General features: G+C 42.6%; 1 protein-coding gene across 4 annotated transcripts in view; it reads left to right on the top strand.

The window, feature by feature from the left end:
- Positions 1-14,575, top strand: part of Xpo6 (exportin 6) — a 98,822-nt gene that overhangs the window by 18,616 nt on the left and 65,631 nt on the right. For all 4 annotated transcript variants that reach the window (XM_017312342.2, XM_017312341.2, NM_028816.3 and 1 more), the window contains exons 2-4: positions 7,676-7,766; positions 10,782-10,894; positions 12,598-12,795. In XM_017312342.2, the coding sequence (XP_017167831.1) occupies positions 7,676-7,766; positions 10,782-10,894; positions 12,598-12,795 (402 nt within the window). The remainder of the gene's footprint in view (positions 1-7,675; positions 7,767-10,781; positions 10,895-12,597; positions 12,796-14,575) is intronic.

Genomic DNA, 14,575 nt, shown 5'->3' with positions numbered 1-14,575 from the left:
GTTCCCAAAGGGCAAATACTGTTGAGCTTTGAACTTTAGCTAGACAAGGAGCTTTTCCAAGGCAGATGGGTCTCTTTGCTCTTTGGTTTCAGGTGATGTTCATTGTGAGATGTGAACATGCACACAATGCAGCCTTTGTCCTGGCTGCATGTTTCTGAAACTGCAACTCTGTTTCATCTGCCTCCTTAGAGTACTTTTCTCCTCCCAGTAGCTCCACCCACCCTTATCCTTGTAGCTACTCTTGTTGCTGTGATCTTGAACTTGACAAAACCCATGTAAGGAAAGAGAAGGGTTTCTTTTTGGCTCATAGAGGATGCAGAACAGTATGGTGGGGAAAGCATGGTGGCAGGAGCTTGAGGAGGCAGCTGGTGTGCAGTCAGGAATCAGTGAGAGGTAAGTGCTCAACTAGCTTTCTGCCTTTTCTGCTGTCTGGGACCCCTGCCTGTGGAATGGGTGCACTCATGTTTGAGGTGGGCCTTCCAATCTCAGCCTAGTCTAGGGAATCCTTCACAGCCATGGTCAGAGTCTTATTTCTAGATTGTAATTGTCAGTCAGCATTCAAACCATACTGAGTGCAATCCTTTAGAGACTGAGTGCGAGTGACTGTTGTTCTGACTACTAGGGCTAGAGAGATCAGCTGGTTTCATTGACTTGCTTAGAGAGAAACACAAGATTTATAGTTCAACAACATAGAGGAGCAGAGAGAACTGAAGGAGGGGCTTTGAAGGGCGTGTATCTCAGGATTAGAGTTTCCTTCCTGTTCTTTGCTACTGTCTTGCTTTCTGTTGGCCTTGTAGCACTGGTGTGGGGGAGGGGCACCCTCACATTGATTGCCATGTGTGTTACTTTAAGCTTTGGATCTTATACTAAACCCAAGAACATTTTTTTTTTTTTGGTCGTTAAAAGGGTAGGGAAGGAGGGTTCATTTGAGAGTGGAGACATCTTTGGTGGTGGTGGTATCTTTGAGAGAAAAGTTTACTTGGGACTGAATTTGCTTGCTAATTCTGTATTTTTGAACCTTAGTTGGCAGGTAGTGTGGAATCAGTATCAATATCAGTGAGGCTGTGAACCTATAGGAAGGATGTCTGTGGCCCACTGGGAACACAAGTTGTAGCTCCCGGGAAAGGAAGCAGAAAGTTTGATAAAGACTTTCTTTAAAGCCAAGGGCTATGTTGCAGAGAAGATTGTTTTAATTTCTTTTTACATTTCTTTAATTATTTTGTGAACATATGTGTTTGTGTGGGTGTATATCCCATGGTCTACATGTGGAGGTCAGAGGGCTGTTTGCAATATGTGGGCTTCAGGGATCAAGGTCAGGTAACCAGGCTTGGGCTAGTGTCTCTACCTAATGAGCCGCCTCTCTGCAGCCTGAGATGGTTATTTAGAGGTCATTAGGTGAAACATTACAGATTTAGTCAAGGTTTGAGAAAACTTAGCTATTCATTTTGTCACAGGGGCAAAGGCTCATATAGATCATCTATCCTAAGGGTTTCTGTTAGGCTTTGTTAAAGATATTTTAGCAACTATTTACATATTTATTTTTCAAAAAAAGATTGTTGTTTGTGAACAGAGATCGTGCTTACATCTTTTGGATAGGAAATTAATATCACATGTGCATCTCTGTGGGAATCAGTGGTGATCCTCAAGAGCCAAAGCGATGGCAGTAGTTTAGTAGCAACTCACCTAGAATTGCTCTGAGAACTGAAATATTCAGTGTCTATAACACTGACATCAGTAGCCTGATTTTGAGTCCCTACTTTATGGCTGGCATTATGCTTATTATATGTGCTTTATGTAAGTGATCTCATTTAGTCCTTAGAAGGATCCAGTGTCTTAAAATTTTTACATAGGAGACAAAGGTATCTGTTAAAAGCCGGGCAGTGGTGGCGCACGCCTTTAATCCCAGCACCTGGGAGGCAGAGGCAGGGGGTTTCTGAGTTTGAGGCTGGCCTGGTCTACAGAGTGAGTTCCAGGACAGCCAGGGCTACACAGAGAAACCCTGTCTGGAAAAACAAAAACAAACAAACAAAAAAAAAACCTGGCCAAGGTTCAGGTGTGTTTGAATTAGAGCCCGGGGAACCTGATTTCATAAGATACACTCTTTACCTAGTAGTGGGGTAGAAGTGTGCAGAACTGATTACAAGACAAAGACAAAGGGGAAAAACAAAAGGAGACAGAGAGGGGTCCAGGCTATATATAATGTTTGAGAGGAATTTAATGAAGGCTGAGCTGTAAATTTTCTCTCCTGCAGTAGGTCAAGGTGGAAGTCCCCATGAGTGTTCAAATGCCACGATGGTTCTTTTCCAGGAGCCTTGGAACTAGACAGCCTTAAGTCTACCCCAGCCCTGCAGATGTCTCTGCATTCCCCAGGTCCCATGCGCAAGATCCCTGGCTCTGGGCACTGAGGCTGTCCATACAGCACTGCAGTAGGGTGGTAACCATCAGGCTCTGCTTTCTCATTTGTAGCTTCTACTCTGCACCCTCAGGACCCTTTTGATCCTTTCAAATCAGGGACTGTCTTATTTATCTTTACATCTCAGGAGTATCAAGCTCATTTGCCAAATAAATGACTTAGTTTCTCAAGGTCATTCTAGATTTAAAGGCTATGTAAAGCTAGATCTAGAAGAACCGAGGTTGAGATGTCTGCCTTTAGGGGAGTTTATATGGCTACGAAGAACAGATTGCATCAGGGTTGGAAAAAAGTTGGTATCAAAGTGACCAGCTAAAAGAAGCTAATTTTACAGGCAGTAAAATAGGGAGTGGAAATTGTGAGGGAAGATGGCACAAAGTGAGAAAGCACTGGGAAACTGCAGGCTCAATGGAGCCAGCCATAGAAAATAGGAAAAAGTCAAAGAAAATGTCAGAGTCTGTGACCTTTCTCTTCCTTTCAAGTTTTCTTTGATGAGGTGATTCTGAGCCTTGATTGGCTTTGGTTCCTTAATGAGTCAGAAGCACAGGTCTTTGAACTGCTTATCCAGAAACAGAAATAGACAGCAGCAGAAATCTAGGCAGGCAGCTGTGTACCCATTAACAATTCTGCAGCAGAAAATGTAGGTTTGTCTTAGGTATATGCATGGCTCTCCTAGAGGATTCTAGGACAGACATAGTTCATCATCCCATTTTGCCCAAAGATTTTAAGTGTGTGTGCCCTTTTCTGTTGGGGTTAGCCAGGTGAGTCTTGGGGAGGCACAGGCAAATGAAACAGCAATATATGACTTTGCTGTGGTGGCTGCTTTGGATATATAGGCAATAGTGGGACTCAGGTGGAAACTGTAGGTGTCTCTTTACACTGTAGTGAGTAGTTGTGCTAACTGATGAAAATACTATTGAAACTCAGGGTCTAAATTTTGAAGATGCAGTTTGAAAGCTCAAAGCACATGTACATTTTCTTGGACAATTTATAGCTGTTACAGCATGGGACACTCCAACCAAGAGTAGAACATTCTTAGATCCAAGGTAATTCTTCCCCAAAGTGACCACCGTTCTGACTGTCACACACAACTCATTCTCAGTGTTGTTTAAGTTTTTAGTATAAAGCATGTTGGGCATAGTGTTACATATCTTGAGTTCCAGCACTCAGGAGGCAGAGAGGCATGTGGATCTCTGAGTCTGAGGCCAGCCTGGTCTACTAGAGAGTTCCAAATCAACCAGGGTCACACAGAGCAACATTGCCCCAGGTGTGTGTGTGTGTGTGTGTGTGTGTAAAACAAATAGTGAAAGGGTGTGTTTTGACATCTTTCATTTGTTCATTTATGTTTATGAGATCCTTTGTTGTTGCTGCAAGACTCATTCATTCATGTCGTCCTATACTTATTTTTCTGTGTGTGGGTGTTTTGCCTGTGTGCTTGTCTGCACCATGTGCATGTCTGGTGTCTGAAAGGGTCAGAAGAAGGCATTGGCTGTCTTGGGACTGGAGTTACAGATGGTCGTAGTGTTCTTAAATGCTTGAGCTGTGTCTTCAGCCCAGTGAGTCGAACTTTGCTATTCTGGTGGTTGTGTAGTAGCCTCTAACATTTTAAATTTGTATTTCTCTGAGGTGAACACTTATTTAGATCTTTCTTGTATAAGTAACTTTGTCCAAAGGCTCTTGTCTTTTCTTTGTTAAGTTACTTTGTACTCTGATGAGAATTCTGGTTCCCATTCAGTGTTTTCTCCCATTCTGCAGCTTCCTTGTGCTCTTTGATGAGCAGTTGGGTTTGCTGCTCTTTCTTTATGTTTAGTGCTTTATTTGTCCCAACCATAGAAAGAAACTGGAACCTTGGTCATGTAGAGCTTGTTCTGTAGATGCTCTGTTGTTTTACTTTTCACATTTTGTGGCTTAAATTTATGTTTTTTCCCTCTAATTGATCTCTGTGTGTATGTGTCTCAGTGAATTTTATTTATTTATTTTAATACATTTGCTTGTATGTTTATTCAGGTGAACATATACTTATATGCTTGCCTTTTGGGAGTCTGTTCTCTCCTCAGATTGGCAGGCTTGGTGTCAAGGCCTTTACCTGCTGAGCCATTGTGAGTGCCCCTCACTTAGTTTTAGTCTTCAAGACCTGCAACAGAAATCTCAGCAGAAGTTGTGAAGCTAGCAGATTGATCTGAACCCTGAGATGCTGACCCTTCCTGTTGCAACTTAGAGTTGTGGGGGCTTTCCTCTATGTTCTTTGTCTCATTACTTGAGAGTGTAGTGCTGTGTGGTGTGTTAACCTACCAGTCTGGATCTGGCTTTGCCACTTGCTTGAAACAGCTGGCAAAGGTTTCCGTGGCCTTCCTGCCGAAGGGGCTGGGGATCTCCAGTATTCTTTAACTGTTTTCAGGTCTCAAATGTATCCTGTTTGTCTTCTACATCTGTTCTGATTGTTTACTCAGGTGAACTCTGGGACTCTTATTTTTAATAGTTTAATGTATTTTAATAACAAACTTACAGAAGACAGACGACATTAAAAACACGTACTTGCATGTAGGACAACTCAGAAAAGTATAGTGAGTGAGCGGAATCTACTGTATGATAAAAATGCTACAAACACCATTTAGTTGTTGTCAATAAGAAATTTACTTATTTTTTAAAAATCCAAATGCTGGCATTGTACAGACAATTTTAACAGGTTTATTTATAATTGTTATAAAGTGGAGCTGTTGAAATGTGTTCGCCGAAACATTCTGCTTGCATTAATGCTTTACATCTTGCATTTATATTAAAAATTCACACACAAGTAAATGTAGAGAAACTGCCAATATCTGATTCTGTTTTCTATGTTTCCACTCGCAATCATATACTTAGGTACTTTTGACTCCATGGAAAAAATATCTAACATTCAGAACTACTGATAACAGGAAGAAGAGGAAAAACAATTTTTTTTTGTTTTGAGAATGAAATGTTTTCCCTCATAGTGGACTCTTAAGCACTTTCTCTGCATATGTGGCATGCTAGCTGGATATCTTTTGGCATAATTTTTACACATTTGGCATGGTTAGCACACAGGTTGATATCTTCAAAAAGGCCAACCAGATAGGCCTCACTTGCCTCCTGCAAAGCACCAATAGCTGCCCTCAGGAAGCGCAGATCTGTTTTGAAGTCCTGAGCAATTTCTCAAACCAGACTCTGAAAGGGGAGCTTGCAGATCAGAAGTTCAGTGGACTTCTGATAGCGTCTGATTTCTCGGAGTGCCACAGTACCAGGCCTGTAACGATAAGGTTTCTTCACCCCTCCAGTAGAGGGCGCACTCTTGCGAGCGGCTTTTGTAGCCAGTTGTTTCCTGGGTTCTTTACCACCGGTGGATTTTCGGGCAGTCTGCTTTGTACGAGCAATGGTATGGGCACCTCCTTACTTACCCTCCTTCTCCTTCGGCTGGAGCTTGGCAAATGAGGCAATGCTGGCGTTAGAGAGGGGCAGCCCTGGGACTCCTTTTTTAACCACTGTAAATGAACACAATTTGAATTTTGATATTGCTGAGAAGTGATAGTGATTCTGTTTGGTACCCTCTGCAGACATGAATGAGTACAGTGGAGGAGATCTGACTACTTTTGTTTTGCAATGCTCCTGCCTGTTTTTATTTCGTATCTAAGACCAAGTCAATATCAGTGTAGCCATCCTTGCCTTCTTAGTTTATCCTGCGGTTTTGTATATAGATCACCATATTTGATCCTTGTAATATCCTGTGAAACACAGTAGTGTTGGAATTATTGAAGTGATCAAAATGTCAATAGCCTGGATCTGTGCTTGTTAGGAAATAGCTGGCGCTGCCTCTGATGGTTCTGCTGCATGTGCACGTTCATGTGCTGCATTGCCTTACAGTTGACGGAGCCTCTTGGGTTGTACCTTAGCCTTCTGTGCCGGCAGTGTGGGAGGCACAGCCTTGACTGGCAATGTTGGTGGTGTGTGTGGTGCTGTTCTTGTAATTTCGCTTATTAGGGGAGATGGCTGAAGTTTCTGTCTCCATAGTAGTAAATGACCGGCTAGAGGCTTCCAGACTTCTCAGAGTTCAGCAGGAAACAGGTTTAAAAGTGATCCTGTTGTCTTAAAAGGCTCTGCTATCTGCTAGTAAAGGACATTTGGGGAAAGGAAACAGTTAGGAAAAGAATTAAGAACTAACTAAAATAACAGGAGTTCTCAAGTAGATAATGCCAATGAGGGTTCAGACATAGCTTGTAGATGTTCAACTTTTTTGCACACAAACTGTATGGAGTGGTTTCCGATACTATTACTTAAAAATGTTTTATGAAATCTGGTCTGCAGTCTAGGTTGGCCTAGAACTTGTTTGCCATCTTCTTGCTTCAGCCTTCTTAGTGCTAAGACCACAGGAATGTGGCATTAGACTTTGCATGGGGTTTAGAATCAAGCTTACTGGTACATGCATCTGTTCTCTTGCTGAGTGAAAAGGAAGTGGAGATCTATGTGCAAGAGGGAACTGGGGTGCACTCACAGCCTCGGGCTGGGTTTTTTCATTTTCTTTTTTTTTTCTTTTTTGAGACAGGGTTTCTCTGTGTAGCCTTGGCTATACTGGAACTTACTCTGTAGGCCTAAAACTTAAGAGATCCACCTTGCTCTGCCTCTGGAATTCTGGGATTAAAGATGTGCACTACCATGCCTGACTCAAGGGCCTCCTTCTTAGCTGTTGTCTCTTCTCAGTCTGTCCTTTGTGGATCTGCAGCAGAAGTTAAACTTTGCGTGCCTGCCTAAGCTTTGTTCTTAGCTGTATACACATTCAACTCCTGGCTGTTCATGTGAGATTGAAAGCTGAATGTATGCAAGACTCCTGAAGCACCTTCAGAAACCACAAGAGGCCATGTGGCTTACCTTTGCCTGTATTAATAATTATTCAGGCAAGGGGTCCCAGGTTGTCTCTGGAGGGCCTGTAGGCCTCCCAGGATGTTTGTTCTACCTCTTCAGCCCAGGCCAGGACTGTTCATTTGCTTTCAGCTTCACTCTATAATTACATTTTGAATTACTTGTTTTTCTCTTCCTTAACATAAATAATTAAAATTACATGGCATGTATTTGTAGGAGATACTAAAGTTGGCTTCTAAGCCAGATGGAAATTTTCCTATTTTTCTGGCTTGCATTATGCATTTGAAGAATGTTGAACCAAGATGTTTTGGGAAGCAAATTACTCTTGTTGTGGACAGGAGTTGGAAGGCACTGAGGGCAGAGCAGTTACTGATTTTTCTCAAATCCCTTTGCCAGGCATCAGAAGAAGCCTCCCTCAGGGCGTTGGAAAGCCTGATGACGGAATTTTTCCATGACTGCACAACCAATGAAAGGAAGCGGGAGATAGGTAAGTGGGGTTTGGGGAAGAAGGAACTGATCCCTTGGTTGGTCAAACCTATATGTGCCCCTTGAATTCTTGGCTGCTTTGCTCTGGTTCATGTTGGGCAGGTAGGGCTTGTAAGGCTTGCACACCTAGCATAGTGATTGGGTTTCATGCTTTTCAGTCGAGGAAAAGCCTCTGCTTTGTTCCTGATCTCAGTAGTGTTGTTGAAAGAGGCTCACCATTAATTCAGAATAAGAACAATTTATGAAAGTGTCAGAGTGGTCACAGTGAGACACAGTGGAGTCTGATGAGTCCCTAGCTGGTCGACCTCAGAGACTTCTCAGTCATGTTCTCTTCCTTCTCTTCCTTCTCTTCCCCACCACCATCCCCATTCTGTGGTTTTCATGAACAAAGGCTCTTCAACAGAGAACATGGAGGTGTAAGTACTTGTTGTCTTGGGGGCCTACTTTTTTGATTTTTATATTCAGTACCATAATAATGTTAATCAAGCACATTAGAAAGAAGATAATTTATTCAAGTATCATACCTGCCTCAGAGACATCACCCACTGTGCTGCTTAAGCAGTCTTTCTCCTTTGAATCCTTTCTTGAACATTCTTCTGTGTGTGTGAGAGAGACTGCTCAGTACTCACTGTATTGTTGCTTCCCTTTCCTTAAGGTCTGTCCTTGCCTCAGAACCTTAAAGACTCATTTCTGTTTCCATTGGCTTGACTCAGTTAAACCTCCTGGTCCAGTCTAAGTACCACCCAAAGTCGTCCCCATGGGGTTGAGACTTTTCAGGTGTCTAGGAGATCTTTGCTCTAGCCTGGTTTTGCTAGCTTCCTTGAAGCATCATGTCATCTGATAGCATGCACCCTACATACCTTTCTTTTCTGAGGAGTACACGGTAGAGAAATAGAATGTGTCTAGACAAAGGGCTAGGAGCGAGGCAGCGCCTGCCTGAGGAGGAGCACCTTGCTTGCTATGCTGGTTCTCTGATTACCCTGATTATCCTCCTGCACCATTGTGACCTCCTCTTCAGGTTTATGCTACTAACATGCTTACATTTATAGTGAAAATGCTAGATACAATTTTTACCGAAATAGACAGATCTTGCTCTATATTAGTCTCCTATAATTTTCCACTCTGATTCTTTCGAACTCTTGTCATTGTAATAGAAATGCCTTTGGTTTTTCTTTGAACTTTTGATTTGCTCATGAAACTTTGTTTACATTTGTGCATTAATGGATTGAAAGTGGAACCTTGTATAAAATCTTCATGTCTGAATCAAACTTTTATGCAGACTAGGGCTATAGCTCAGTGGAATAGAATTTTTCAAGTGGGGATGCTGTGAGATCAGCGTGTTTTGACAGTGGGGGAATGGGCGAAGAATGTAGACCAGGGTGTTGCCAGGATCAGGCTTAGGGATCAGCTGATTTGAGCCCAGAATGTCATTTCCAGTTATAACTCACATTCTCTGGTTTTCTTGTGTCTTTGAGTTACATAGAAGCTTTTAATTATCAGGACATGCCACCATCTTTCACTTTCAGACTTTTTTTTTTTTTTTTTTTTTTTTGAGACAGGGTTTCTCTGTAGCCCTGGCTGTCCTGGAACTCACTCTGTAGACCAGGCTGGCCTCAAATTCAGAAATCTGCCTGCCTCTGCCTCCCAAGTGCTGGGATTAAAGGCGTGCGCCACCACGCCCGGCAAGACTTATTTTTTTTAAACAATTTATGTATGAGTGTTTTGTCTGAATGTACGTTTGTGTGTGCATGGAGGAGGTCAGAAGAGGGTGTAGGATTCCCTGGAACTGGAGTTGTAGAAAGTTAGGAGCTGTGTTGTGAATATTGGGGATTGAACCCAGGTCTTCATAGCCCTCCTTCTGTAGAATAATGTTTAGTGAGACTGCCGAGTTGTACTTAGGGTTGCAGGGAGCTGGCACAGGAGTCAGCTGCAGTGTTGTCATGGCGACCTTGCACTGGCCAGGCTTGCTGGCAGGGATCATAGTTAGTGCATGTATCAAGGTAGTTAATAGGCATTGTGCCCACAGGCGATGGTGGGTAGCTAGGCAATTAATGCTTGCTAATTTTGAGTTTTAGCTGATGTTGTCAGGCCTGAGAGAAAAAGTGCCATTTTCATTTGACTGGATACATAGTCTGGGCTGCTCTTCTAACTCTTAGGGTTTTTACTTTTTAGTTTTACTTATTTATTTTGTATATGTTGTATTTTTGATTGGGGCTGTAGAGATGGCTTGTGGTTGAGAGCACTGGCTGCTCTCCCAGAGGACCCAGGTTCAGTTCCCAGCACCCACGCACATGGTAGCTCACAGCTGTCCAACTGTCTGTAGCTCCTGTTCTAGAGGACCCTACACTCTCACTCAGTGTAAGTGTGGGCAGAATGCCAATGCACATGAAGTAAAAATACATAAGTTAAGAAATGTAAAAAAATACTTCTATTTTATGAGTGTATGACTGTTTTGCTTTCACGTATATCTGTGCACCCACTTTCATGCCTGGTGCTCATGAAGGCCAAAAAAAGGTGTCCAATTCCCTGGAACTGGAGCTACAGACAGTTGTCAGCTGCCACATGGCCGCTTGGAATGTTAGTTTTCTCTTTTTGCTTCTCTAGCCTTCATGTCAGTGGGCATGTGGATAGTATAGATGTCCCTGAAGAATTATAGAATATGATGGTGTGTATTGCTTATCTCTGTGGGGGCTAGTTGTTGTCATTTTACATTTTACATTTTGGAAAGGATTGCTATCTCACATAGAGTTTAAATAAGAGCTTGAACAATGGTCTGTGTTCTCAAAAGGTATCTTTAGGAAAGCTAGCGACCTTGATGGCAGGGTCCATTGCCTGTGTTGGGTCACCCCAGTGTCAAGAGTATCCCATAATCCCTTCAGGTGGGTTTTGTGGTTGGTTTTTGAACTATTTGTATTATGTGGGGAGGTTGGTATGTTTTCCAAATGGTGGCAGTCTGGTCTTTGTATTAATTTTATATATTTTTATAGACTTGTTTTGTGCTATTTAACTTTTCCAGAGGAGCTTCTTAATAACTTTGCCCAGCAAGTAGGAGCTTGGAGATTCTGCTTATATTTTCTGTCCAGCACAAGGAATGACTATGTAATGATGTACAGCTTAACGGTTTTTGAGGTAAGTTGTTGTGTCGTTTTATATTCCTGAAAATCACAGTGGAATTGTACACTATTGGCACCAGGTTTTCGCTGTAGTATATAGATGTCTGAGAAGCAGTAGGTTGACCCTCCCACGTGGCACCTTGTGTCTGGGGACATCTTTTGAGCTGTGACTCCAAAAAGATGAGGAAGGTGGTTGACTTTTCTTGTCTGCTGGGTAGGTCATAGTTGGTGACTTACCTTTTTCCTTTGTCATTTGAAAGACAAAGATAGCTAGACACATTGGATGGAGTATTTGTATTGCTACCATCTTCCAGCCATGGAACTACTCATGCTAACTCTCGTCCAAGCTTTGTCTGCTGGGCATGTCACATCAACCTCTTTTCCACTGTCCTTTCTGCTATGGTCTGCAGTACTCATTAACCCATTTGTTCTTTATGGGATAGGGAGTGGTATTTTGGTAATTATCTCAGGCTGGCTTCAGACTTACCACCCACCAGCCTCAGTCTCCCATGTGATTGGATTACACATGTGTGCTGTCATGTCTGGCTTGTTCACTTATATTTGAACATTACAGTTGTTTCTGTTACTATATGGTGGCCAGATGGCCAATAAGACATGTTGGAAACAATGATATAATAGCAAGTTTTTATACATACAACTTACTGTATCTTAAATTGTTCAGTATATCTTCCTAGAGATAGGAGAGATGAGATTGTTTTATCCTAAGAATTTCTTTTTCTTCTTCTTCTTCTTCTTCTTCTTCTTCTTCTTCTTCTTCTTCTTCTTCTTCTTCTTCTTCCTCCTCCTCCTCCTCCTCCTCCTCCTCCTCCTCCTCCTTTTCTTTTCTTTTCTTTTCTTTTCTTTTCTTTTCTTTTCTTTTCTTTTCTTTTCTTTTCTTTTCTTTCTCCTCCCCTCCCCTCCCCTCCCCTCCCCTCCCCTCCCCTCCCCTCCCCTCCCCTCCTTTCTTTTCTTTTCTTTTTGACAGGGTTTCTCTCTGTAGCCCTGTCCTGTCCTGGAACTTGCTCTGTAGAGTAGGCTGGCCTTAAACTCACAGAGTTCCACATGCCTCTGCCTTTTGAGTGTTGGGATTAAAGGCATGTGCTACCACCGTCCAGCTTGTCCTCAGATTTTTTTTTATTGGATATTTTATGTATTTACATTTCAAATGTTATCCCTTTTCCTGGTTTCACTTCTGAACCCCCCACCCCCCATCCCATCCTCTCTCTCCCTGCTTCTATGAGGGTGCTCCTCCACCCACTTACCCACTCCCACCTCACTGCCCTGGCACTCTCTTACACTGGAGAATCGAGCCTTCACAGGACCAAGGGCCTCTCCTATTGATGCCAGACAATGCCATCCTCTGCTACATATGTGACTGGAGCCATGAGTTTCTCCTTGTGTACTCTGTGGTTGGTGGTTTAGTCCCTGGGAGCTCTGAGGTGGGAGGAGGGACCTGGTTGGTTGGTATTGCTGTTCTTCCTATGGGGTTGCAGACCCCTTCAGTCCTTTCTGTAACTCCTCCATTGGGGTCCCTGTGCTCAGTCCAATGGTTGGCTTGTCCTAAGATTTTAATATTTGTGTTTATCATTTTGCTAAATGTCCTAAACTGTTAGAGCTAGGTAGATGTGTGTGTATGTGACGTTACAGGTAATTATAGAATGAAAACCATTCATTTTGTGTAAAGCTCATTAATTTAAAAGATACGTATTTGTTTTTCAGAATCTAATCAATAAAATGTGGCTTGGGGTCCCATCTCAGGATAAGATGGAAATCCGTAGCTGCTTGCCCAAACTTCTCTTGGCTCACCATAAAACCTTACCTTACTTTATTCGGAATAAACTCTGCAAAGTTATCGTTGATATTGGACGCCAAGATTGGCCCATGTTCTACCATGACTTTTTCACTAACATTTTACAGGTAAGGATCTACCTGGGGGAACTGTCATATAAATTGTTCGCAGAGGGATTATATCCCTTGACTTGAGGGGTTTTATAGTTATTCTTTGGGGCTGCAGTAAGTAGTAAGTGTTGTAGGCTGGATTCATACATTGTCTGTCTTTATGTTCTGTAGCTTTGCATAGTGGAGGAGAGAGGGAGTGGAGGGAGAGTGAGCCTAGTTACTTCCTTAGCACCTGTGAAGTTAGTTCTGCTCAGCAGGCCTCTGAAGGCCTGGCTCCTGATACGATGGCGATGGCGGTGAAAGGAGGGTTCTAGTGGTTTCAGAATTGTCAGGAAATAACCACAAACTGTAAATAGCCATTGATAGAAGTATTGTGGAATGTTTGCTGCTGGGGTGTGTGTTACACAGCCTTGGGATTGATAAACAGGACCAAACCGGTTTTAGAGTAAATTTCATCATCAGGCGGTCGTATGTTAGCTATCTAAAGTTTCTTTGGACTCAGTTCTACCTTGATCCATTGGCAGTCAAGAGTATATTGTGATAGTTGGTAGGGAATCTGCAGTTTGTGTTGTGATCAGCCTCCAGCTCTCTGCAGGTTGCTTATACCTTTCTAGGACATTGGGAAAGGAAGTAATAAGGTGAGACTGACCATGCTCCTCCCCACCCTGTAGTCTGTGGGTCAGTGCCCCTTTTGTAAGGTCGTTCCTCAGATTTCTGAAGTCTGCTGAGCCAAACCTTTGGACACATTTTACCTAAGGCCAGATTACTGAGAAACAAGGGTGGCTACTTCTTCCCCAATAGGTATGTAATAAAAACGGATGGCTCACTAGAAACCTAAATTTGATCTGCAGCTCAAAGGTACTTATTGTCTGCTAAGTCAGATGCAGAAGCTAAGTGTGTTTAGAATTTTAATTATATATTAATTGCCTTTCTGGATAAAAGAACAATAAAAATGAAAAATTAAATGTTTTCTCCAGTTTTTTCAAGTAAAGGATTATGTGGGGGCAATTAAAAAAAAAGTCTACTATAATTAGTTCCTTAGTTTTCTCTCTTGGAGACAGAATTTCACCACTGTGCTATTTAGCCGGGAAGTAGCAGAGATCTATCTGCCTCTGTCTCTGTTTCCCAATGCTGGACTCAAAGGTGTGTGACTCCATTCTTACTTGCTTGACACATTCTCATGTTTTAGCCTTTACTATATTTTAGCTTCAAAACAAAACCAAAAAACCCAAAACTGTCAACAGTAAAATTTGCTCTGAAATGTTTCCTTAGGTACTAGCTAGCTACAACTGTGTCTTGGAAACTGAAACTCCAAATATTTAGTGAGTACAGATTAGAAGTAGTTCCCAATCACCCAAAGCAGCTAGAATAACGGACAGGAAAGAAGAGGCCCGAGAGGCAGCTGGGAAAGCAGCTGCAGAGGCAGTCCAGCGGTCTCCAGGAAGTGCCCTTGCTTTAGAGGAGGTGGGAAGGTCACACTGCCACATTCAGTTAATTCATTGAGCTTCAGGAAGGAAGAAGTTAAAGTCAGCTTGGCTTTGGTTTGTAACCCAGCTGGGAACCTTGTCCTAGCTTTGAACCTTAGAAAGGTGGAACCTTGTCCTAGCTTTGACAGAATGAGGTCTAAGATCAACCCTGGTTAGAGGTCAGGGAGTTAAAAGGCAAACAACCAGGTCCAAACTCTTAAGGTCTCAGAAGTGAGGAAGGTTCTCAAAAGCAATAGAAAGGGAGCGCAGAGAGTGGGAGAGCTCTGCTAGCAGAAGCTATAACCAGACTCGCTTCTGCTGAGAGTCCGGCT

The sequence above is a fragment of the Mus musculus genome, chromosome 7, assembly GCF_000001635.26.
Source record: "Mus musculus strain C57BL/6J chromosome 7, GRCm38.p6 C57BL/6J".
NCBI lineage: Eukaryota > Metazoa > Chordata > Mammalia > Rodentia > Muridae > Mus > Mus musculus.
The sequence above is the reverse complement of the archived record's forward strand: the minus strand, read 5'-3'. Positions and strand labels throughout refer to the sequence as shown.